At 39.1% G+C, this 24,706-nt stretch overlaps 2 protein-coding genes across 2 annotated transcripts in view; both read left to right on the top strand.

Moving 5' to 3' along the window:
• The window catches only part of LOC146473636 (E3 ubiquitin-protein ligase TRIM45-like), a 59,605-nt gene that overhangs the window by 25,672 nt on the left and 9,227 nt on the right, over positions 1 to 24,706 (top strand). Inside the window, exons 2-4 of the mRNA XM_085118337.1 lie at positions 18,758 to 19,036; positions 19,639 to 19,878; positions 22,590 to 22,829. Coding sequence (XP_084974463.1) covers positions 18,758 to 19,036; positions 19,639 to 19,878; positions 22,590 to 22,829 — 759 coding nt within the window. The remainder of the gene's footprint in view (positions 1 to 18,757; positions 19,037 to 19,638; positions 19,879 to 22,589; positions 22,830 to 24,706) is intronic.
• LOC146473637 (uncharacterized) lies at positions 692 to 16,177 on the top strand. Its single transcript, XM_085118336.1, has 7 exons — positions 692 to 2,228; positions 5,641 to 5,729; positions 8,684 to 9,419; positions 10,703 to 11,596; positions 12,274 to 12,480; positions 13,988 to 14,255; positions 15,734 to 16,177. The coding sequence occupies exons 1-7, from the start codon at positions 731 to 733 to the stop codon at positions 15,801 to 15,803; spliced, it is 3,762 nt and encodes a 1,253-aa protein (XP_084974462.1). The 5' UTR covers positions 692 to 730; the 3' UTR covers positions 15,804 to 16,177.

Below are 24,706 nucleotides of genomic sequence, written 5' to 3'. Positions count from 1 at the left end.
GTAAATGATCCTTATGTTGGCAAGTAGAAAATTACACTGTACCTTGAAGTTTCCTAGATATTGCATGTGCATGGGAACAAAAATGAACTTTGTGAAAACTTTTTGACCAGATCCTGTGTTGAGGAACGAACTTGAGTAAACCTGACCTACTGAGGGTATGCCCAACTAGTAACTGCAGCCGGTCAAACGTGAACCCCACCGCCCCCCCCCCCCCCCCCCGCGCCTCCCAAAAGTACTGGTGATAATAAAATAAATAAATAAAATAAGCATAGGCCGCTAAAGATGCGGTTTTACTTTGGGATATTAACTTGGCTTATAAAGTAATGTGAGTGTGTCAGTTTACTAAAACGTTATTTTTGAATGTGCACCCTGTTTGTGTGAATGCGTGACATCCGAAAAACGATTTACCTATTGGTTCCTGAAACGTTTTCAGTAAATCATAAAATTATTTTGGAAACACACAGACTTACAAAAACCTTATCAACTTTGAGCTTTTCAAGTGATCTTATCTTGATCGCACTTTTCTTGTTTTTACGTTGACTGCGGTTAAATGTGCAATTTTAACTTTACGCATTGTCGTCCCCAAAGTCCCCGCGGCTGCTCTGACCAAAAAACGGTTTCTTAGACACTGGGTACGAGGGAGCAACTTCCGTTAATTCTGGAAAAAAATCGAAGCCACTTGAGTGATTTCAGATCCGTGTCCGCATGAGCTGACACTTTGTTCGCAGTAATGGCTCAAAGTAGAAGCTTTTACGATGATGTTAAGAAGGAACTGGAATGCTCTGTGTGCCAAGAACAGTTTAGTGAGATTAAAGAACCGAAGATACTAAAATGTCTCCACACCTTCTGTAAGACGTGTTTGGAAGCTTGGTTGCGACAGCAGCGTGAGAGAGAATTGAGTTGCCCGACGTGCCGTCATATCACCGAATGTCCTAACAATGACATCAACAGGCTGCCATCCAATCTGTTCTGCAAGCAGTTGGTCGAAATTGTGGGTGCTTACAGCGGGAAAGGGCAAGAAGATTCGCCACAGTGTGGAAACTGCGACGAAATAAAATCTTTGAAGTTTTATTGTTCCGATTGCAACTGCTTCTTGTGTGATGACTGCGCTGGGGCCCATATGAAAGGAAAACTTTTTAGAGGTCACAATGTTAAAGAAATTGGAACATTTGAGTCAAGCGACGTGCAAGATTACGCTCGGAGGGCTAACTTTTGCAAGAAACACAAAGATGAAGTACGGTTTTTCTGCGAAAAGTGCCAAAGTTGCATTTGCCGTGACTGTGCCATATTGGAACATCAAGATCACAGAAAAATCTCGCTTGAGCAAGGTCTTGAGAAAAACAAGTCCGAAATTGAGGCCAAAATGCGCAACGTTGAGGCAAACGGCTCTCGTTTGAAGACCATGAAACAATGTTTGGAGAAACGAAGGTTGGAAGTAAACAACAGCATCGAAGAGGCGACGAGCGAAGTCAAGCGAATCGCACAACAACGCATTTCATTGATCCAGCAACACGAAGCAAGCGTGACTGAACAGCTACTCGAAAAGAAAGCAGCCTTTAACGATGCAGTTTTAGCTCAGATGGCTAGTTTGGATGACAAAGAGATGGAAATTTACAACACTATGACATTTTGTGAGGACGTTCTTCTTCGTAATAATTTACCAGAAATTTTAAACGTCAAAGCGATGGTTGAACAAAGACTTCAGGAGGTGGCCGTACCGAATGTTTTCTCATTTACGCCGGAGGTGGATTATCGTGGTATCAAATACGTTCCAAATATTGATTCCTTTCTAAGAGGCGCTCAGGGAAAACTACTTACAACCAACACGGAACCCTCGTTGTCAGTGGCAGAAGGCAGAAATCTAACTGAGAGCTTTATGGGTGATAATTGCACTTTTACAGTGATTACAAAGGATTCAATGGGCCAGACGACTCACAGTGAGATGGATGAAATCGAGGTCAACATCACATCACTTTCTAAACAAACTGACATAAAGACCGTGATAACGAGCTTGAAGGATGGACGTTATTTGATTTCTTACAGACCAAAATCGCTTGGTGAATTTAGAGTGTCCATCAAAGTCGGAGGGACCTCGATCATGGGGAGTCCATTTCAACTAAAAGTCGCTACGAGAGAAAGTAAAACCAAATCCGATGACAGTAAGCCAGCAGGGTCAGATCTCTCAGAAGGGAATACGGATAACAACAGAGGCCAACCATTGATCAAAGGTAACTGAAATAACATTTCCTCAAATTTCTGATCTTTGAAAAGTTATCTGATGGTAATTGATTTGTGTTCGTTTAGTATGATAATCACTTGCTCGAACTTGTCTATAGTAGTTTGTATCTGCTGTTACCAAACAGGGTCAAACGAATATGGTGAAGCCACTTTTCCTTTTAATAGTTTTTTGGCTTGTAGTTCTATAAGTGCCTAATAACGGTGCAACAATGTCATGACGTTAGTGGTGAGCAGGCAGTTCCAACGGCGTTCAATGTTTATAGGCATAATAAATCTATTGACTGAGTTGCCTTTAGGGCTCTGAACAAAACAAAAGCAAAGCAATCCTTTGAAATTTGAGTTTTTTAGGATTTATAGACATCTAAATCCACCGACAATGTAATATCACCTCAGAATGTTATGCTAAGAGTGACCAACTACCCTAATAATAATAATAATAATAATAATAATAATAATAATAATAATAATAATAATAATAATAATAATAATAATAATAATAATAATAATAATTATAATAAATTAAAACAAAAACAAAAACAAAAAAACAAAAAAACAAAAAAAAAAAAAGGCAGTGCGACCTTGGCGGTGGAACCGACCGGAGGGTTAAATTATACACATGGTAAATAAATAGTGACAGGCCATTCACAGATCCCGCAAACGTGTCGCGTGAATGTAATTGCTTCTCCACATGTAATGTTAAAGAGATTAACTACAGTTTGGCTTTAACCAGTATATCTCTTAACGAACTGCCTCTCTTATAAGAAATAATTGGAGGTTCTTTAAACATTTCTTTAAGTTTAGGTTGTGATTCTATAAGATGCCATTTCTCCATTAGAATCTGTTTAAGGTTAGGCACAGATGGGTTGTACTGCGTTACAAAGGGCAATATTTCTTTTTTGTACCCTAGCATTTTCTTTGAGAGCTTTCTTTCTTTCAGAGAATTTGACTTCCGAGGGTGTTTTTTCTATAAGGTTGTTCGGGTAGCCTCTCGCTCGAAGGCGTAATTTGAATAGTCTTATGTTTTCTACGAAAGTCTCCTCTGAAGAGTTTATAGTTCTTAGTACTCTTAGGCCTTCATTTTTTACAAAGCCTTTTTTGACTCCTGGTGGGTGGCAGGATTTAACGTGCTCCTTTGTAGGGGCATGTATCAAGGAAGATGATTTCTTTATCAGAAATATCAGCAGTGAATTTTATTGTAGGATGATAGTTATTTGCATGCTCAATGAAGTTGTTAATTTCCTCTCTATTAGTGTCCCATAAGGAAAACACGTCATCGATATATCTCTTCCATACCAACGGCTTGGCACAGTGCTGATCGATAATTGCTGTCTCAATCTTAGCCATGAAAATATTAGCAAAAGAGACTGCTGTTTTAGTCCCCATAGCCGTACCATGGGTCTGGAGAAAGTTTTTTCCATTAAATTGGAAAGAGTTTTCTTGTAATATAAGTCTCAGCATTTCTCTAAGATAATGTGTTGGTATAGGGGGCGTTGCCGTGTAGAATGTGTCATATGCATGGCCTATGGTCGTGATACCTTCTTCTTGTGGTATATTTGTATATAGACTTGTAACATCCATTGAGACAAGGATTGCATTTTGTGGAACTCTCGTTCCTTCAATGAAGTTGAGAAACTGTGTTGTATCTTTAATGTATGACTGCTGTTCTTTCATTATTGGTTGAAGGAGACTGTCAACAAACTGGGCTGAAATACTCTTAGTAGGGGAGTCGCATCCAGAGATTATTGGTTGACTTGACAAGTTGACCTTGTGTGTTTTTGTAAGAGTGTAAAAAACTGGAAAGCGTGGAGGGTTCGGTGTTTGAGATAACCATTTAAATGTCATTTCATCAATGTGTTTCTTTTGGTAGAGTTCTGTGTTTATTTTTCGGACTTTCTTAGAGGTTTCTTCTACCATTGGTTTTTCGAGGGGTCTGTAGTATTCTTTGACCTCGATTAGTGTCATGCCCGCTTCAATCTTGTCTATTTTGTTCATTATGACAGTGGTGGTTCCTTTGTCTGCCTTCTTGATATTTATCTCTGAGTTTTCTTTAAGTTCTCTAATAGCTTTGCGTTCTGATCTAGGCAGGTTACGTTTAGGTTCTGTTATCTCAATTTCTGAGAGTTATTTTTTGTTTCTTCAAGGTATGTCTCAAGAGTAACTGATTGTTGAACTGGTGGTTCCCAGTTAGATTTAACATAGAAGGGGTGTTTCATCCTCCCTCTACCGTGGTAAATATATCGGAGACGCATTCGTCTCGAAATATGGTTGAAATCGCGTAGAATCTGTTTTTTAACACTATCAGTGTTAGTATGTGGAGACGGGATGAAACGAAGGCCCTTAGATAATAGGTTTATCTGATCAGTTGTCAAGTTGCAATTTGAGAGGTTTCTAATATAAGTGCTTTTGATCTCTTCAACTTTCTTGGTTAACTGCATTGTCTCTATTTAGACCGTGCAAGAGAGGATTAAGGGACCGTGTTATCATTTCTTTAGGACTGTTTCAGGGAACGTATTGCATTTTTTAATCCATTTGCAATGTTAACTGTATGTGTGCAGTATAAAGACATTATTTTGTACAAGTAAAAAAACAATTTACTGTTCACTTCAGACAAACCTAAGGATAGTTTGAACATCCAAGTTCTCAAACAAATAACAGCATTAAAGTTATTAATGACATTTTTTTAAAGAAAATATAGGTCATCATAAACAGGAAATCAATAGATTTTATATATTTGTTAAGTTGTCTCGACCATGTTTCACCAATCGGGCTGAAAGGTAAATTCGCTCTTCTTAGATCAACATTTTCTTAACTCCTCGACGTAAAACGGAGGCGCGGGTGGCTGGAACTCACTCCTTGGATACCTTCTAAAGCTTTAAACTTTCAGCAGTTGGCCTGATCGACTTCACTGTCTATGACTGTTTGTGAGTAAGGGTAAACACTGTAGTCTGTTGATTTTAGGACACTGTTGCCCAGCAAATTCGTCATATAATTCGGTCACGCTATAAGCGCATCTATCATGCTATCTTATAAGCTTTAGGTGTTGTTCCAATTCAAATATTACTTACGCTTCCTATTCCGCCCCTCTTATTTTTGAGACCAAAACCGAGTATCGTGGCTCGTGCCGAGGCGCCGACGTTCTTCCTTTTCAGAAGCGCGGCAAGTCCATCGTTCGAGAGCTGGGCCCCCACTAACCCGATGGTCTGGATCTGCCACTGTATTGTAACATCAACTTCTGTCGTACTGATTCAAGAAATTGGCAGAACGTTTCCATTTTCTTTCTGTTGTTGTTATATGATTTACCCAATCGTTTACAGTGTGAAATGCCAATGCACACGCACTGAGCTGCAGGGTCACAATTGCAAGTCAGTGTAATACACTGTGAGTTTTTTTTTTGTCTTCTAGTCGCTTCACCAGTGCCGCCAAATGAACAAGTTTTAAGTGGAGAGGAACCATATTTAGACACCGTGCTCAAGAGTGATCAACACCGTGAGGTACTTACATTTTTAATGACAGTAAAAGGCTCTCTCAAAGCGGGCAACGATAGCGATACTGCCAGTCTGGAGGATATCGACTGAGTTTCATTTGTCTGTCTGTGACTATACTCGCTTTAAGGCCGCCAACTCATATTTTCTTCTATTCCATAGTCCCAACTTATGTACGGTAAATATTTTAATCCAGTCAGCCGGTTTTAGGACGCGATTTGGATTCACGGTTTTAATTTATATGTTATGTGATTAGCATTGGTTCTTCTAGTGTTTCAATACTGGACGCAATTGGGATTAGGATTTGGATTTAGGATTAGGATCAATGCTTTTAGTTAGGATTTAGAGCTTAGTATTATATAATTAGTATAGAATCTTGTACTATTTCAATATGATTTTAGGATTTAGATCTCCATACTAATAGGTTAGCTAAGTGTCCCCAATTAGCTAGACGTTCAGGTAGTTGTATTAGCAGCAAAAATCGGCGCGTGAACGAAAAGCTGCTGTTCCCAGAGTCTCTTCGCTTTATCGTTCGCTTCCATCGCAATTTGTTCCACACTATCTGAACGCCTGTAACAGGCTAACTTTTTTGGAAATGTTAGAGCAGTTCTATGAGTTTATAGTTTCTGTGAAATAGTTTTTGCTGACTGATTCTTTGTATTCGTAATCGCTTTCAGGAGAGTTGGGAGAAAGTAAGCAGTTCGGCTCAACAAATGACTTTCTAAATGAATCAAGCAGATAGCGAAATGAATTGCGCGAAGCTTTCGTTCAAACGAAAATTAAATTCATCGCATTAGGTTTTTCAGACATTTTACGCTGAATAAATATGCCTTACAACTCTCCCTTTTGCAGTCTTTCTTTTAAGAGAGACTACAGTTCTGTACTTGTCACATATTCTGCATTGGCGCCTAAACCCAGTGCCAGTAAACAGCCATCTGCTTCCTTTGTTAAGGGAAAATGATTTCTAAATGGGGGCGGGGTATAAGCACGTAACCAATGTCGAAATGTAACTGATAATATGCACTTGGCAGAGTCCCAGTTGCTTCTATGAATCGTTTGTAAATGGTGTTTAGTAATGTGATTGTTGATATCGCTATTTCTAGTTTCTCGTTTGTGTTCACTCAGTTGTATGTTCAAATTTATACCTGTCCGCCGCCAAGATAAGTGGCCTGGCAGTGGCAGCATCATTGGTCTTGTAAACTTCGCCCTCTCTGTGGCTTGGTTTGTCTCCGTAGTTGTCGCATTGCCGAAAACAAAATTCCCGAAGACAATTTTCAAACGAACCACAGAATCGACTGGGACTCTGCCAAGTCCGTTACCTACAGGAAAAATTACTATCAACGACTCACTCTGGAAATTAGAGCTGGTTTACTAACTAAATAGAACAAACGCCACTCAACCGTTGCCTCTAAGTACTTACCGCTTACAAACGACTCATTGACAACATCAACAAAACACAAATAATAGACAATTTCCTTGCAATAGACCAACGGACTTTTGACTTACAAAAGACGGATCGAAACGCACCAATCACATTTTGCAGTCTTCACATCCATTAACATCACGGCATTACTGACAAACGACGAATAACATCTCGACTTCGTTGACCAGTCAAGTAAACAACCAGAGACATTATACCATCAGACTACTGACGTGCCACAATGTAATTGATTCTGATGATTGTTTTGTGATAATTATAATCCGCCATCCCGAGGCCAAGCCTTATTTATGTCGTTAACTGATCAGCCCCTAGAGTAAACTCGGACCTTTGCGTTTTAGACAGTTTGATATAATTTGGATTCTTTGCTTCATTCAATACAAGAAAAAAAAAAAAAAACGGTAAATAAATACTAACTGACCATAAATCATTTTACACAAGGGGTAGTGGGATGCGTTGGGGTGCGCATACCTTGGCCTGGGACAAGCTTTTTAGAAACACTCTAAACCTTCTACCATAGTCAGTTGCCAAAGCCAATGTTATTATCTAATTTATTAACTGGTAAACGTCATCAGTGCATGATTACTCTCAAATCTAAGATTCCACATTTAGAAATTAATGCAATGCTTAATGTATGGACTCACTGAATATGGAAGCTCAAGGCTTTTTTTGCGGGTGACGAAGGAGCACTTTTCAAAATTTTGTCATTGTCAGGTCGGTATCATTCGTTTTATTTATTTTCGGGCCCGACTGACGCATTCTTGTTATATGTAAGAATGAACTGGAGTCTAGCAGGCCTGAATCATAAGATTTCACAAGCTAAAAGAAGCATTGGTTAAACAGGGCCAGTTAATTGAGACCTTTTAATGGGAAAAATACAAAATTTATTGTCATACATCTATCGTCGACAAAGTGTCACTGTACAAGGATCCACAGTCGCAATCTAATTTCACACTTGGTGACTACTGACAATGGAAACGTCTGATTTGTTCGAAACATTAAGCCTGATCACGAGGTATTGGTTGCCAAACATGGAAGCTGAATAAGGGCCCGAATTTCCTGACGATACTTTATTACAAGTAATCCGTAATAGGTAATAATTAAATACAGGTGATGATTGATTCTCTAAATCAGTTATGGCCGGTGAAGGTGATATCAAATGCACTGTAGTTTATGTTATCAAACAAATTCTTGTTTAACATGTAACATGTAAGGCTACTCTTATTTTGACGTTTATACTTAAAGCAGACTTTTTTTGTTGCAATATTTAGTGTTTGCAAGGTCTCGTTACCCCCACATTTGTGTAACCTAGAAAACACTTGCGCGCGTGACTTACTATGGATAGCGTTCTTTAGCTACGTTTCAGTGTATCACACAGGGCTCATTACCTGGCATCTTATTTATGTTTCCACCGTACGGCTCACAGGATGTAAAAAGAGGGAGAGATTAACGTCAAACTTATTATATTTTCCAAAACCGTAAACTAATTGGAGTAAATTAAATGAATGCTTCACCTCTGTTTCAGGTCTTTAAATTGGTATCTCAGCGTCGAGGAGAAAGTGAAGATCGATTCGATGACGAGGCTGAAAAAGTAGGAGAGGCTAACCACGACAGCTCCATATTGGAAGTCGCAATTGAAACAATTTGCCCTGAAGAAAACAATAAAGAAACACACAGCGATCACAGGTCCTCTTTCTCGTTTGATAACCCTGAAATTCAGAGCTTTAAAATTGAAACCGGGATTTTAAAAGCGTTTTTGACATCGTACAAAAACAAACTTGATGACATCGAAGCCAAACATAAGGTTGAAATACCCAGAAAACCTGAAGGAACAAAAATCAGCTTAAAGCCAGGAGAGGGATGCAGTGCTGATGAATATGAGAAGGCGTGCAACTGCTTTATCAATCTGTACCAGAAAATGTACCAGCTTGTAAAAATGGAGCGTTTTTGGCTTAAAAGTGAGAAGTTTGTCGTCCGTTCTCGTAAAGCAATCTCTGAGGCTGAAAAAAAATTTCCAATAGGTATAGAACTGGGTAGGGATCGAAAGCACTGGGAGATGTACGGTGAAGCAAGCCACATCGAAGAGGCCCTAAAATTCCTGGAGCAGGAAGGAGTGGAAATAAAGATGGAAACCGAAATGGCCATGGAAGAGGATGGGAGGCGCAATAGAACAAAAGATTATGAAGAGAATATGGATGTGGATTCACCAGAGTACCACAGAGATGCCATATCTCCTGGCAACCAGCTATTGACCCACTTCGGTTAGTGTATAGCCTGTGCAAGCTTTTAGATAGCAGAACTGAAAATAATCGAGAGAGAAATAAGGGCATGGAGTATTCCATCTTTCCAATTCCAGTGCGTTTTATTTTCGCGTTTACTTGTTCAGTATTTCGTATTAAATTTTAGTCCATAATTATTTATTAAAAGCTCAAAATTAATCGCCGGTCTCACAATTTTGTAATACAGGCTGTATTGCGACGTTTCGACTGCAGGTCTTCATCAGGCGACAATGTCGACATGCACTGCATCAATATAAGTAGCATCGTAGTTGACGTTGATTGATGCATTTCGATCCTCGCTTTGGTTGTGAGTTGTTTGTGATTGAAGGGTTTCCATCCTTCGTTTTGAGACTATAGGCTGTTCCCATGGGAATCCGCTGTGGTTACCATCGGCTGTTGTGCTGTTTGATGGTGGGCATCCATGCTTCCGGAATTTCAATTTTGAACATTATTCCTATTGACATCGTTACGTAATATATCAAACACGAGACACAGTGTTTCATCACATATCAAACACCGAGAAGAGAGTTGAAAATACGATGCGTAGCGAAGTATTTTTGACGAACTTCGAGGTTTTTGATATTGTGATGAAACACTGTGACGAGTGTTTGATATAACTTCTCAAACAAACTGATTTTGAAGGAGAAATTAAGGATGCAAAAACGAGGAGTTTTTCATCAGATATCCAAACGCGTCACGGTGCATGATTTCCTTTGTCTTTGGCTTTTGAATTATTAATGAGTTTGAGAAGGTGAAGTCTTACATAAATTACCTCTTAAATCCTGCTGGCGTATAAATGTCGGTCGCGGTCAATACTTTCTTGTTTCAGTGCGTTTGTCTTGTTGTTGTAAGCAAGGGCGCGGAGCCTTTGATACCCCTTTGGTTTGTGGCAGAAGCGCGGTGGATTTTATTTTAGACGCAGGTTTTTTTCTGTTTGTTTCTTGATTTTAATGATGCTTTTCGTAAACGAATACGAATATGCGTTAGAAAGAAGAACTCATGATAAGTCGCTGGGGTTCTGGCAGGTGATACAACAAAATGTCCCAGTCACTATATATATTGATACACCGGCAGAAGACACCATCGCCGATGAAAACCAGTACTATAGTGGTTTGAACATCTTGAACGTTGAGAAACATTGTGTCACATTCACCCGGCTTGTGGGGCACAATCGTGAGACAAGTGCAAACTGTCTCTAAATTCTAAAATAGTACCTATGACTTCTCACTCCCACGAATGAACAACTCTGTGTATTTTGCTTTCAGGGAAAGTAAAATTGTCTCTTTACAAGGGAGACATAACCACGGAAAACGTTGATGTCATTGTAAATGCTGCTAACGTGGACCTCCAACACGTTGGAGGTGTAGCCAATGCCATTCTAAAAAAGGGGGGGAAAGCAATCGAGGACGAGTCTCGGCGGATCATAAGAGAGCGAGGGCCGCTCAGAGATGGAGACGCAGTTGTCACAAAGTCAGGAAAACTGTCTTGTAAAATGGTTGTCCATGCTGTTGGACCAAAGTGGAAATCCGTGGAAGCAAAGAAAAGTAAAAAACTCCTTCGCCGTGCCTGTCTCAACAGCCTTTTGGAAACAGAGAAACTGAAAATGACTTCAATAGCATTACCAGCTATTGGTTCCGGCATTTATGGAATACCAAAAAACGTTTGCGCTCAAGTCATGTTTGATGCTGTAGACGAGTTTGTTAGACAAGGTGACCCAAAAAGCAAAACAGTCACTGATATTAGGATCGTGGACATAGATGACCCTACAGTGCAAGCTTTTGCAAAGGAGTTCATAACCAGATATGGTGATAACCAAGAGAGGAGAACATCGGGAGAGGGTTCCGCTACTTTGTCATCAGCTGGTGCCGAGGGTGGAAGTTCTAAAGCATCGACTTCAAGGCCAAAGCGTGGTAAAAACAAAAACAGAAAAGTGCCAGACAGCGGTCGTCCAACAACGAACTCAGACGAACCCGCTGGGGAAGGCCAACATAATCGCACTTCCATTGGACGTTCACCTGCTGATACCGACCATCCTTTGGTTGCATCTTCTCCACCTTCTTCTACATTGTACAGCAGCGCGGTTAAGGGAGGTAATGGTGGTAACAATGGAAAGTCGTCCAAAGGCGCTGGTGGAGGCAAGCCAGAAGAGAAGGAGGAAGGTAAGAGGACGGCTTATAAGCACTGTTATTGGAGCAGGTCATGAAATTTAGGCTGAGAATCCACAAACAGAAGTAGACTTTCATGTTAAATAGACCTTCGTTCACTGAAACTGATCCGAAAAACTTTTTTAACATATGCAATGCCACGTCAGTAGATGTCCAGCTTCAATCTTATTAATTATTCACTTTTTATTCACAATTCGTCTTTACTCTTTCCATCGTAACTTTTTATTTATTTGTTGTTGTTGTTGTTGTTGTTTTTTTTTTTGGTTATTTAAATCATACCCGCGTTTACCCCAAAGCGTCAATTCGCCCGCAGTAGTTTATGTTCATCGACGTACTTTGGGTGAATACGGGCTGTCACATGTTATCGACGATATATATTTGATTAGGTGGCTTATGTTTACCAAGGCTAATGATCATCATTGTCGCAATGATGAATTGCCTATTTAAGTCATTGTTTCCAATACTATGTCTAGCGGGAATAGAGAATGTCTTAAACTGAGAAATATTGACCAAGAGTTATTGCCATCTTTTGACGTCTAAAAGCTCCCCCTATGTCGTGTACAGTGTTTCCCAGTGTAGATAGAAGTTTTCCTCCTTGAAGTAGCGTGCCTGTGTTGGTTACGGTAGTTTCTCTGATTCAGTGGTATGTTTTCTTTTTCTTTTTTTGTTAGAAAACTGTCCTATTTGTCTTGATACTATGACCAATCCACGAGCTTTAAAGTGTAAGCACTCGTTCTGTTCCGTCTGTCTGCAAACAGCCTTAGAAGCAAGCAACAAGTGTCCAGTATGTCAAGAACCACAGGGTGCTCTTCAAGGAAACCAGCCTAGGGGAGACATGACTTTTCGTTATGACCGATGTAGTGTCCCTGGTTATGAAGGTAATTTTTAATGAACTTTGAAAGTGAGTTTTGCGAATCGCTCTTATCAGAACGAAGTTAAAAAGAAAAAGAAAAAAAAAAAAAAACAAAAACATACGGTCATTCATAACAGAACCAAATGACATCTCGCAACCCACAAATCATTAATCAGCTGGTGCCAACCACAGGGAGGCAAACGAAGATTGGTTTAGAATTTCCACGTAATTTATTTAAATCTGCGCTTTTCCTAATTTAGTTTACACGATTGTGCACTTTGTAGCGCAATGTCAAATGCAGTGTGTGCTTTAACAATACATAGCATGGTGAACTGAAGTTGGTTCCCGTGTAAACAGGGTTTGGCAACTTTGTGTTCCACAGTTTACAGGTAACACCACAGGAGCATACATACGGGATTTTTGTTAAAAAAAACAAAGAAACAAAACAAAACAAAAAACAAACAAACAAACAAAAAAAAAACAAAAACAAAATAAAGATGATGGTGATGGTGCCGCTTGTTCTACTTTTCTCGAGTTTGGAAAACTTGATGAAACAGTCGCACTCGTTTAAGAAATATTACATGGAAAATTTCTGGTGTTCGACTAGTCTTAAAAATAGCAGTTTATATAAGTGATTTATAATGGCATTTTGGAGCGATTTTGCGGAGATTTTAAACGCGGTATCATATCTGCTGTCAGGTGAAATACTGGCGATTTGGAGGAAAAAATAATTGCGATTTTGTTGGGATAAGAGCAGAGCGCATGCGATGTCATGGAGGCTGCCTTTAGGGATCTCATGGACTTTGACGCGTTTGATAGTTACATCGCATACACTCTGCTCTAGTCGCATCAAAATCTCAATTTCCTCGTTGTTTTGTGTCTGTAGGTCTGAAGAACAAAATACCTGTGCTCGTTAGTCTCAATAATTAACCAATTAAGATCTTATTTTTCTTAAATTTCAGGACATTTACCTGTTTCAACTTGGCCAATTTATGTATTTATTTTGCAACTCTAATAATCCTACAGATTTGATATTCTTTTTTCATTGAATAATCGTACCCATATATAGCTATAACACCAGCCATGCATCTTTTTTTGGCTTACCATATTGCAGAACAAATATCATACACACTTTTCTGTTTTTTTTTTTGGCAAGGCCCAAAGTTTTCTTATACTCTTAGTTCTGAGATCACTAGCTCTACATCTCTCGCGTTCTTCTAAAATAATTTAAAAGATTTTTTTATTTTTCTTTGTTAAGAACTATTAATTTTTTAACATACAATTTGTTTTTCGTGCTTCTGCCTCCTATTCATCCATAGTTAAAGTACCTGACCTAATTTCATATGAACTTGGTGGTTTCGTTTAGGTTTCCTCGCTATTTTTTTTTTACTTTCGACTCGAACACCTGTATTCTGTGTTGTATTTTGCATTGTGTTTGGTGTGGCAAAAATAACAAAAGTGAAATACGCACTACTGTACTATACTGTACTTACCTGTATGGGTATATACTTCAATCTTCTCTTTATTTACAGGCTATGGCACAATCGTCATCAGTTATTACTTTCCATCGGGAGTTCAAGGCCGCGAGCACCCATATCCTGGGCAGAGGTATGAAGGTACCTCACGCATTGCTTATCTCCCGGATACGCGAGAAGGACGAGAGGTGCTGCATCTTCTTAGGAGAGCCTTTGATGCTCGATTGGTGTTTACTGTTGGTACTTCAAATACAACGGGGCGTTCAAATCAGATTACATGGAATGATATTCACCACAAGACTAGCGTCTGGGGAGGCCCTTATGGGTAAAATTCTATTCCATATGATATATCATTATTCGAATTAGATTAGCCAGATTTAGATAGTCGGCATTTCAGGATAAAAATTAGCGAGAAAAGTCAACGTTTCGATGTCGCCATGACATCATTTTCAAGTGACAGAATAGATATTCAAACTGACTTAATCAATCAATCAATCAATCAATCAATCAATCAATCAATCAATCAATCAATCAATCAATCAATTATTTACCCACGTAACGTCTATGGGCCAACAAAATCTCGTTCAAAATACGTGCGTGCATCTACAAGTTATAAAAAATTAAAAAGAAAACTACAATACAAACTTAGTTACACAAAACAATTTAACTATAGACCATAGATCATCTTGATGATATACAGTGTGAGGTGATAAAAACTGAGCAATAAGTCACTTATGAGAATTGTAGGTTTGCTCATGGTTAGCCATGTTTAATTCAAGTTGGCCGAAAGGCTATGCAGAATGTTTTCAAACAGTTTCCTAAAGGGAGGGGGCTGCCAAATCCCATTTACCAGCCAATATTTTTCCAGATCCCATTTTCCAGCCCAAAGTTTACTCCAAATCCCATTCCCAGTGCCAGAATCCCCCCCCCCCCCCCCAAAAAAAAAAAAAAATTAAAAAAAACGATCGAAGGGGTAAAAAATGAACTGAACTTTTTTATATCTTAATATATATGTTTAAGCGGTTATCCTGATTCAGTTTCCAAACACATTCTGATTACCTTATGAATAAGGGAATCACCTAAGTTATTGGTTAAACAACCAGTGAGTTTTAAAATGTTTTCTTTTGTGTGGTGTTTGTTAGAGAGTGGCAGTTATTCGATTTCTTCAAAAAACATGAAACACATTTTTTTCGTGTAATACATAAATTTTAATCCATTATCAGCAAATATGTTAGTTCCACAGTGATTTAGAAAAAACAAAACAAATAACATCATATATAGCTAGGCAAATAGTATATAGCAGTTTATTGAACTCCTTGGAATCGCTGTAAATCGATTAAAATGAACACAAGTCATAAATAGACAGCGAAGGAAGGTGATGAGGACACCTTTTTTATGGACACTAAGGCCCAGGTCAAACGTCGAACTTCACATGAGACGAACTAAACTACAATTTGGGTCGACTCAAATGGGTAAAGCCCGACCGTTTCGGTTTCGTTTCGGCTCGAATGTTTCGGTCGACGGGATTTCACATGAATTACTTTATTCATTAAGTGCGATTCATTAAAAGATCTACGTTTGTTCCACAGCCGATCTTCTTCTTCTGAATCAAACGGATAGAACGTGTTGGTCGATCCAAATTGAATCGGACGAACTCTGTTGAGTCAAACGTCGAACTTATTATAAAGTTAATTCGCTCAGTTACGTTTAGTTCGTCTCAGCAGATGAAGTTCGACGTTTGACCCGGGTCTGTTCGGTGTATCTATTACAGAGTTTGAACTGTGTTTATATTCTTGCTTGTAGATTTGGATATCCCGACCAAGACTACCTGCAGCGAGTCAAAGAAGAGCTGGCTGCTAAAGGAATCCGCTGACTAAAGAAGATCTGTGCAAGCCTCAAAATGCTGTCAGTGACACAGCGCCAAAATGAGTGCACATGCTCCGGAGATATGCGATTCAAGCGTGAATCGATTACGAATGCTCCACTTCAATCGCCAAATTTTCACCTGTTACCACAATATTTTTTTGTTGAATAACATATTTGATCGGTGAGGGTGAAAGGCGGAAAGAGTTTGCGGAATGGTATGTGGAATGGCGTGCGGAATGGCATAATTATGCGAAATACGATTTACGCGGGAAATAAATTAACTGAAGAGCGCGTCATGTTTTCGCGCCAATTTTATAAGAGCAGCAGCTTTTTTGATGCTGTGGACTCTTGCTAAATATTAACAACAATTCGAGGATTTAATCGTCAGATTGTTGATTTGGAAGAAGTGCCGGGGTGAAGAAAGCGATGAAAACTGTTTATAGTTTTCGCATTCAAGCCGGACTATGAGTAAATCCGTAGTAAATTAAATTTCATGTTCACTTTACTCCATGCGACTTCGGTTGACAAAAATAACGTGGCAGCGTGAAGTCTTCTCAGGACAAAGATTGATCCTTTACCGAGGGCAAATAATAAACCATTTTTTCTTTTTTTTTTTTTAACCCTCGGTAGAAGATCAGTTCTCATACCCTGTATGCTCGATGACTCATTTATCATGAGCGGGAAAATGAACAACAATTTGACCAAAATGCATTTGTGATAAGAATAGTTTCACAACCTTTCAAACAACCAGTGTCGATAATTAGACATCATACTTGTCATCTGCTTTTTTGTTCTAGGGCTTTTTCGCTTTTAAATCTCATTTTAGGTTGGGACGTCTGGCACTGAAAGACCTTAATTTAAGACGGATACGTTTAGTTCGATAACGCGTAACTGAACTATAGCTACCTGAATCGCCGTATTAAATAGCTAGGTAGCTAGCTCAGCAGTTCAATAGTGACTTGCGTACTCGTCGCTCGACGAAAATGTAAGGTGAGAAAAAGTAGAACATATTTTTCCCATGAGTTGTACAAATTGTTACCGTCAAAGAGTCTCATAAAATGACCGAGTTTAAATTTAAAATTTCTCACAAAATAGTTTTGGCCTTAGATTGATGTCATTTATTTCTCCAGTCCTGGTGTTGCTTTTTTTCTAGGCTACTCGCTGCCACATTCTTTTTGTCAACTAGAAATTTAGTTTATTCTTAGTTCCTTGAATGCGAAACTTCATCGATTTCTTCACTGTCACTTCCTAACCAGCGATCAGACATGTTCTATCCCAGGCGTATATTTTCTAATCCTCAATCTGTTGTTTGGTTGTTTAATAGTCCGCAACATCGAAAAAACTGCTGCTCTTATAAAATTGGCGATGCGCCAGGATGCGCTCTTCAGTTAATTTATTCCCCGCGTAAATCGTATTTCGCATAATTATGCCATTCCGCACGCCATTCCACATACCATTCCGCAAACTCTTTCCGCCTTTTACCCTCACCGTCCTGAAAGCGACAACCTTATCTATTTTGATTTGGGCTTATCCACGCGAAATGAGAACAGGCAGTGAGAATTTAAAAAATGCCGCCATTTTGCCGAGTAAGATTGCTCACGCGTGACGAGAATGCGCACTCATTTTGCCGCTGTGTCGCGGTCAGCTTGTATTGTATATATGTTTTACATATTGTAGCTTTTCTCCACGTATTCGGAATGGATTACCACTCGCAGATCAGTTGTTTACTCTAACTTTAGCCTGTTTGGTATTCAGTATTTTGCACTGCAATTTCCGATGTAGTTTAAGGTTTTATGGAACTAGTGTTTGGAGTTAACAGATCAAGGTATTTGTTACACTGGAAGGAGGAAAATGCTCTCGAAGGTTTGAAATGGACAGGCAACTTAGTTAAGTGATAATTATACAATGAACATCTTAACTAATAACAGAGACGAAAAATAGGATCAGCTAGTTAACAGCAAAGCTATATAGTACAGTTAAAGCATGCAGGACATATTTCCATAGGTCTATTAAAAGGTCCCCATTTGACACCGTATAGCTGAGTAGTAGGTATCAGTTTGGACTGAGTTTTACGTAGATATTTTTGTAAGAAAGTAACAACTATACATGTAACGTTCGTTGAAATACTTTTGCTGAGGTATTCATTTGCACGAACCTTGCGCGACAGTGGTGTTGTTATAAGGGGAAGCATACTTGAACATCACCCAATAGAAGGCGGGACTACAAAGAAGCGCCGTAGTTATGCAGTTTAAGATCGCTCATAACGATTTCCAGCACTAACACTTCAGTTTTAACTTCATCCATCTAAACTACCACTCTTCATCAATGGATACTACTGACAATGATGGTGTCAAACAAATGCTTAATTATTGTAAACAAGTTGTAGCTTTTTTCTCGACTTAATAGGTAGTCATAGCAACAACATATAAAGAACGTACTTAGGAAAAATTGGGCGCAGTTTAGAGGAAAAAAGATATATATCTCAGCTATAAAGTCCGTGAGAACACAATCTCCCACACACTGCCTCGTCTTAATAAGGTTGACGACTCAACTAATGATTGGTATAACAAGATGTTAGAAGACCAACGCCTAACCTTACTTCCAATCTACTTCGCATCTAGACAAGATATTGTATTCAACATGTTTTCACAAGTTGTTTACTAAGACCCTGCTTGGTTCGAACAATTACATTATGTCTTATATAACAGGAAGTTAACCAAGTCTTCCTTAGCGATGATTTGTTTTTAACAATTTCACTTACGTGGGAACTGAGCGAATTAGGTGACTGCCAAACTGATTGACTTTCTGGGCTTACTTGGCGCCGAGTTTAATATACACTAGTACAAAGTTAATTCTCTGGTCCATCATATGTGTGCTAGCGGTACAGCGTTCATTTAAATGACCGGCAAATTGGACCAAAATGCCTTTCTGTGCTTTATGCTTTGGAATCTGTTTTTCCAGACGCTTTCAGAACGGTGAGACACTCCCCTCACAAGCTAAGTGGTGCGTGTCTTCTCTTTGAAGAATTAGAGGAAGAAAACCCGGATATTTTTGATGAAAACGCAGGAGAATTTGAAGAGGGTATCACCATAGTCATCAAAGACATCTTGCCTTCTACTACAGAGGATGCTATGTGTAACTACTTTGAGAATGCAAGGAGATCTGGTGGAGGAGATGTTCACAAAATTGAATATAATCGCAACAAAGGAGAAGCCGTGATAATGTTTCTTGAGGTGAAGGGTACGTCTGTCCATTTGATTGCATTTGACCAAAATTAATATCAGAAGTAGTTGGCAAGTTTTGATAAAAATAGATGTTTACAGAATTATTTCTGTTCGTCTGTGGTTGTCTATCTGTCTGTCTGTCTGTCTGTTTGCCTATTTATCATGCGACCGTCAGTAATAAAATGACGTTTGACACCCCAACTTTGAATGGACATAAAAGCAGAGAAGAGCCGTTGGTTGGTGATTGTAATTTAGCTCGTGAAGTAGAGTTACTTTGCATGCAGTTTATGTCCTGGTACGTAATTGTAACACATTAGCTGCTTTGACCAGTGCTATTTATGGACGCGTTGAAACCAGACGATTGTCATTTTTGGAGACAAAATCCGTTTCAACAGTTGTTGAACTACAAAATGAAGCTTTTTCCGGATTACATTATGAGAAATAAAGATTTACTGTTGTTCTACCGTTTAAAAATAGTTCAGTTTATTAAGGACGTCTTACGTTGTTAGTAATGAAATGACCAATGCAAACACACCAAACGGAGTATCGTGTTCTTGGGAAGTTGCCATGTTTAACTATACATGAAAGTGAAATATCAATAAGCTTTTTCTTTTATAGATTTGCATCGTCTTCTGGAGGGTCCTCATTCGATCAACGGAAAGCCGATAACAGTTAAACTGCAGCCTCCTAAGAAAAAAGTACCACCAGACCCTGTTAGAATCCATGTCCAAGGGATTAGCGAGAAGACAAGTGCAGACCGCTTGTGCTATTATCTGGAAAGATTTAGCGGCGTTGAATTGAAGGAAGTGTGCCTTGGTTCCAAGAATAATGCCCTTGCTGTTTTTGATAAAGCACCAGGTAATAATTTTTTTTAATTTTAGCTTAATCTACACGAGGGAGATATCCATGTTGCTCCATATAGGATTCAAGACAATTCGAAAATGTTATCATTTTACCTAGCATTTATTACGGAATATTTAGACAATGTGTTCTCGCGCGCTGATGGCTCCTGGCTTTTCCAGTGGTTAAATGTAAATGTTAGTCGAGAGCACGTACCCATAATCAGCTGTGATTTTGAAGACCGATGGGGAAGAATGGATTAATGGCGAGAAACGGTCGATAAGTTGGTGAAAAAAAAAATTGGAGTAGTCACGTGACATCGTGGATCACTTGAATGTTGAACATCGTTAAAAATGGAAGCACCTCTCTAATGAGTTTTACACTAGATCTGCAATGACTCCGTACAATGCAACGGTGTATATAGTACAAAGAAAAGTCAACTGAATCACGAGTGGGATATTAATGGTATACCCCTAAGAAAGCATTGCAATATATTTCCACATGCCAGATTCAATTTTTCCCGAAAACTACCGGAAATCGTCACTGGTTTTTCGAATAAGTTTCTCAATTCCAAAACTTAATTTGATGCTTTTTAAAGCCTCCCGAAAATTTTCCAAAGGTTTTCGAAAATTCTTGGATAGTCTATAGGACATGAGCATTTGCTTTTTTTCGAGGGGAGGACATTTTCCGAAGACTCTCCTTAATTTTCAGAAAATGCACTCGTTAGATTATTTCCATTTTTTGTCTCCAGAAACAAACTCACGAAATGCTAACATAGCGACACTGTTTTCATGTAATTTTGACAGAGAGATCTCCTGTAATTATTGATTTTGCAGTTAAATGTTTTGTGAAGATACCCTCTGTCAGATTTGGGTCTTCGTTTGTAGGCGAGTTACGCTTTTAGATAACTACTGTTTTTATGAAATTCTAACGAGCGGTTCCCAAGAAAGTAGTTCATTTCCACTTAGACAATCGGTCACAATTTTTTTTGGCAAATGTGCATGAGTGGCTTTTAATTGGGTTTTCACAACAAAGACGAGAATCGTGCAAAAAGGCTTATCTTTTAGTGGACTCCCTTTCTCTGTTCGGTGATAAAAGAAAAATGGTTCACAAACGAGAAAGTGAATTATTTTTTGAACAAAACTCATCTTTGTGATCCATTTGATATAAAATTGAGGGATCGCTTTATCGACGCCATATTTGCTTTCCACAACCCTAGCTCGCGCTTACTAGCATCATTAAATGAACCTGTCAAGCTTACGCAAGCTGTGTGCAGCCACCTTAAAGTGCCTTTAAAGTAAAAAAAAATTCCCTTTTTTTGAAGTTTACCGTCTTTATTACATAATTATATTATAAAAGAAATGCGTTTGACGAGAACCAGGTTAGGGAGCAGGTATAGTCGCCGGCCACCCGATCGTGAACAGTTAGTACCAGATAACAGGGTTGTATTGCACATTGTGTAGAATCAAATTGTGTAAACCATAAAAATGCGATTTGCTTTGCTCAAGGGATTTGTTATAATTATTCTTGATTACTATTACTTATAAATCCGGTACATTTAGTTGGAAATCAACTGGATTGCAGAATTTTCGGAAATTCCGCAAGAACTGTTTCCTTGGTACCTCCAGAGGTATAATCGTCTTTTCGCGTTCGGAAAAAACCCCTACCAAAGAGAACAGCTTGTCATTGTCACTGGAAAGCGTCATGTTCCTCGGTTAGTTTTCTGTTTTTACGGAAGTATCCGCACTTGAATAATTAAAAAGCGTTTACGTTCTAAGTTCATATTTGTGGAGACCGCGAAAAAACCTTGCCTGCACTGTTACAAGAATTTCACAAAAGCCCAGACTGAATGAAGGCCATTGTTTGATGCACATTAGTCAGTGATGCAAGAAAACTTTCACAAATAATAATAATGATAATAATGATAATAATAATTATAATAATAATAAATAATAATAATAATAATAATAATAATAATAATAATAATAATAATAATAATAATAATAAAGGTTAGGTTAATTTCAAACTTGTCAGATCTTACACCGTCAATTACCACTTGTTGGAATCTGTCTGACAGATACGAGCGAAACCACTCCAATGCAGTTCCACTCAACTCAAACTTATCCTCAAGACGCTGAAGCATACATACGTTTTTTAACTGCACATAATAATAATAATAATAATAATAATAATAATAATAATAATAATTTCTTAAGCGCAAATTCAGCACATTGTCAAATTCAACACCAAAGTCGATTTCAAACTTGTCAGATCTTACACCGTCAATTACCACTTGTTGGAATCTGTCTGACAGATACGAGCGAAGCCACTCCAATACAGTTCCACTGAACCCCAAACTTATCCTCAAGACGCTGAGGCAATACCGTATGGTCAATTGTATCAAACGCAGCGTTCAAGTTTAGGAAAACCAATAGCGTTACATGTTGATTATTTATGTTAAGTAGGATGTCATTACGAACACGGAGTAACGCAGTCTCGGTACTGTGGAACTGCCGATAGGCTGATTGCATCTCAGGAAAGAGCCCGCATGACATAATATGGGTAACAGTCTGCTGAATAACAGATTGTGAATAATTTCCGTGAGCTTAAACAAGAACTGGAGGTTGCAAACAGGCCGATAGTTCATAGAGACTTGATGGCTACTGAATAACAATTAAAGAGTATTAATTATTTGTTAACAATATATTGCTCATGTTTCCTATTGTCAGACTTCCAGACGCTATTCGATAAAGTGCACAACGACACCAAAGGCCTTGAAGGAAGAAAACTTCGCTTGGAGCGCGTGCCTGTCTGTACTAGTATTCTGGTTACAGGATTGCGGGACGACTCAACCGATGACACGATACAGGTATACTTTGAAAACGAAAAAAGGAGCGGCGGAAGCGATGTGAGCAAGGTGGAAAGAATATGGAAGGACAAGGCGGTGGTGTCATTCGAGGATTCTTCAAGTAAGGAAACCTTAAGAGAAAATAAGACGCGAACTGTACCGTTTATACGACCGCGTCCTTTTAATTTATTTATTTCTATATTTTTTATTTTTTTTTATACGTGTCCTGCATAAGACGCGAAAATCACGTATAAACGACCTGCGTCTTATTTTTGATACAGCCTCGTTTACATGCGACGTTACCATTAGCAACCATGCCAATTAGGAACGATTTGCAACAACTTTTCATCTATACCAATTGAGAAACGATATATGTTGAACGTAAACAAAAGTGACAACAGAGATAACTTACACCGGCGCCTGTAACACAATTGTCCAGCTCCTTGGCAATTGCCCTTAATTTGCAAATAAGCAGAAAATCCTTCTCTCCCGTGGTAGTCCACGTATTTCTTTTTGCTGCCGATGTTGCTGGTGTTTTTGAACACTGCGAAGCGCACTGTGAACACTGCGAAGCCATTCAGTTTTGCAGAACTGAGAGCGGTCAGTGACGCGTGTCGTGGCGCGTCACTCCCTCTTACACAAGCGCATTTATAGTTCACGTCTTATTTAAGACGCGTGTACCATTTATACGAGGAAGTTCATGTCTTATTTAAGACGCTACCAAGAAAAGAACAGCTTAAGCTCCTGTTCCAGAGTTAGACGCGTCTTACTTTAGTCGCGTCTAAAATAAGACCCCAACGCTTATTTTGTGCCGTTTATACAATCAGCTGGCCCCTTATTTAAGACGCGCCTTATTTTCTCCCGTATAAATGGCCCTATAGTGTTCAAAGTCAGGCCACAAACAGTCGGTTTACTATCAAGGTTTTACTGAAATAAATCGTCTTTTGTAATAAGTAGATTCAGTTACGGTATTTATTTAGGTAAACACCTTATCTCGTTTAAATTTCATCACTATCACTATCTTCCATCACCACTACGGACCTAGTCTCCTTCGCCCAAGCGGCTGCGAAGGAGACTACTACGGACCCTGATTGGTGAGACTCCTTCGGACCCACAAGAACACATGCCCCCATAACTCCCGGTTGAAAGCGACAAATAATCCGCAAAGTAAGGCAAGGTCTGAAAGCCTGAGGAGCTTCTCTTATTTTGTCACTCCTTCCTGGCCGGCCTCTAATTCTTCTTTTATGGCTAGAGCCTTCCAAGGACCGCTTTGGGAACACCTTCCCTTTATCATTCCCTCCCTTTTTCATAGCCTTTTAGCGTAAGTGATGGATACGGAACAAATTAACAACCGACTGGTGGGGGGGGGGGGGGGGAGGAGGGAGGGGGAATTGCTTATAGGTCTTTAACTCCGGGGGTGATTTTTGTTATAGAGACCAGCCCTAACAGTTTGTAGAATGCAGTATGCGCCTAATCATTGCTCATCTCGAGGCCTTTGTCCTCCTGGGTCGATGTTGACCATATCGAGAGAAAATTGCCCTGTTCAACCTGGCAGGTTAGGGCGGGGAGCTGAAAGTGCTCGCACTGACTTTGAACATTTATAACGTTTTTGTACGCAAACAAGCTTTTGCTAACTGACTTTATATGATGACAATTTGGTGAGAAAGTTGTTTAACATTAGTAATTTTTCAGGTGCAAAAGATTTTAAGAAGGTTCTTATTATAATTATATATTACCTTTGTAATTATTCTCAGGCGCCCATGATCCAAAGCATCCATACACGTTATATTCTTGCATCCTTTGCCCCGTTTCTCTTTACTTTTAGAACTACCTTTACTGCAGCGGAATTTATACTTCCAGTGAAAACCTTTAAATTGTTTCCACTGGCACCCGCGCACCCTAAGAATTGCGGCCAAGGAGGAAGACGTTTATTCCACATATCATCGGGGTATAGAAGGATTTTGGATTATCAGGAGAAGCGAGGTAGAGGTTATTCAA

The sequence above is a fragment of the Pavona decussata genome, unplaced genomic scaffold, assembly GCF_977016875.1.
Source record: "Pavona decussata unplaced genomic scaffold, jaPavDecu1.1 SCAFFOLD_93, whole genome shotgun sequence".
Taxonomy (NCBI): Eukaryota; Metazoa; Cnidaria; class Anthozoa; order Scleractinia; family Agariciidae; genus Pavona; species Pavona decussata.
This window is presented reverse-complemented; position numbering and strand designations above follow the sequence as displayed.

Coding starts and splice junctions, on each gene's coding strand:
- LOC146473637 (XM_085118336.1), top strand. CDS start 731: ATGGCTCAAAGTAGAAGCTTTTACGATGATGTTAAGAAGGAACTGGAA. Junction 5,730..8,683: donor AGAGTGATCAACACCGTGAG/GTACTTACATTT, acceptor CCTCTGTTTCAG/GTCTTTAAATTGGTATCTCA. Junction 12,481..13,987: donor TAGTGTCCCTGGTTATGAAG/GTAATTTTTAAT, acceptor CTTTATTTACAG/GCTATGGCACAATCGTCATC.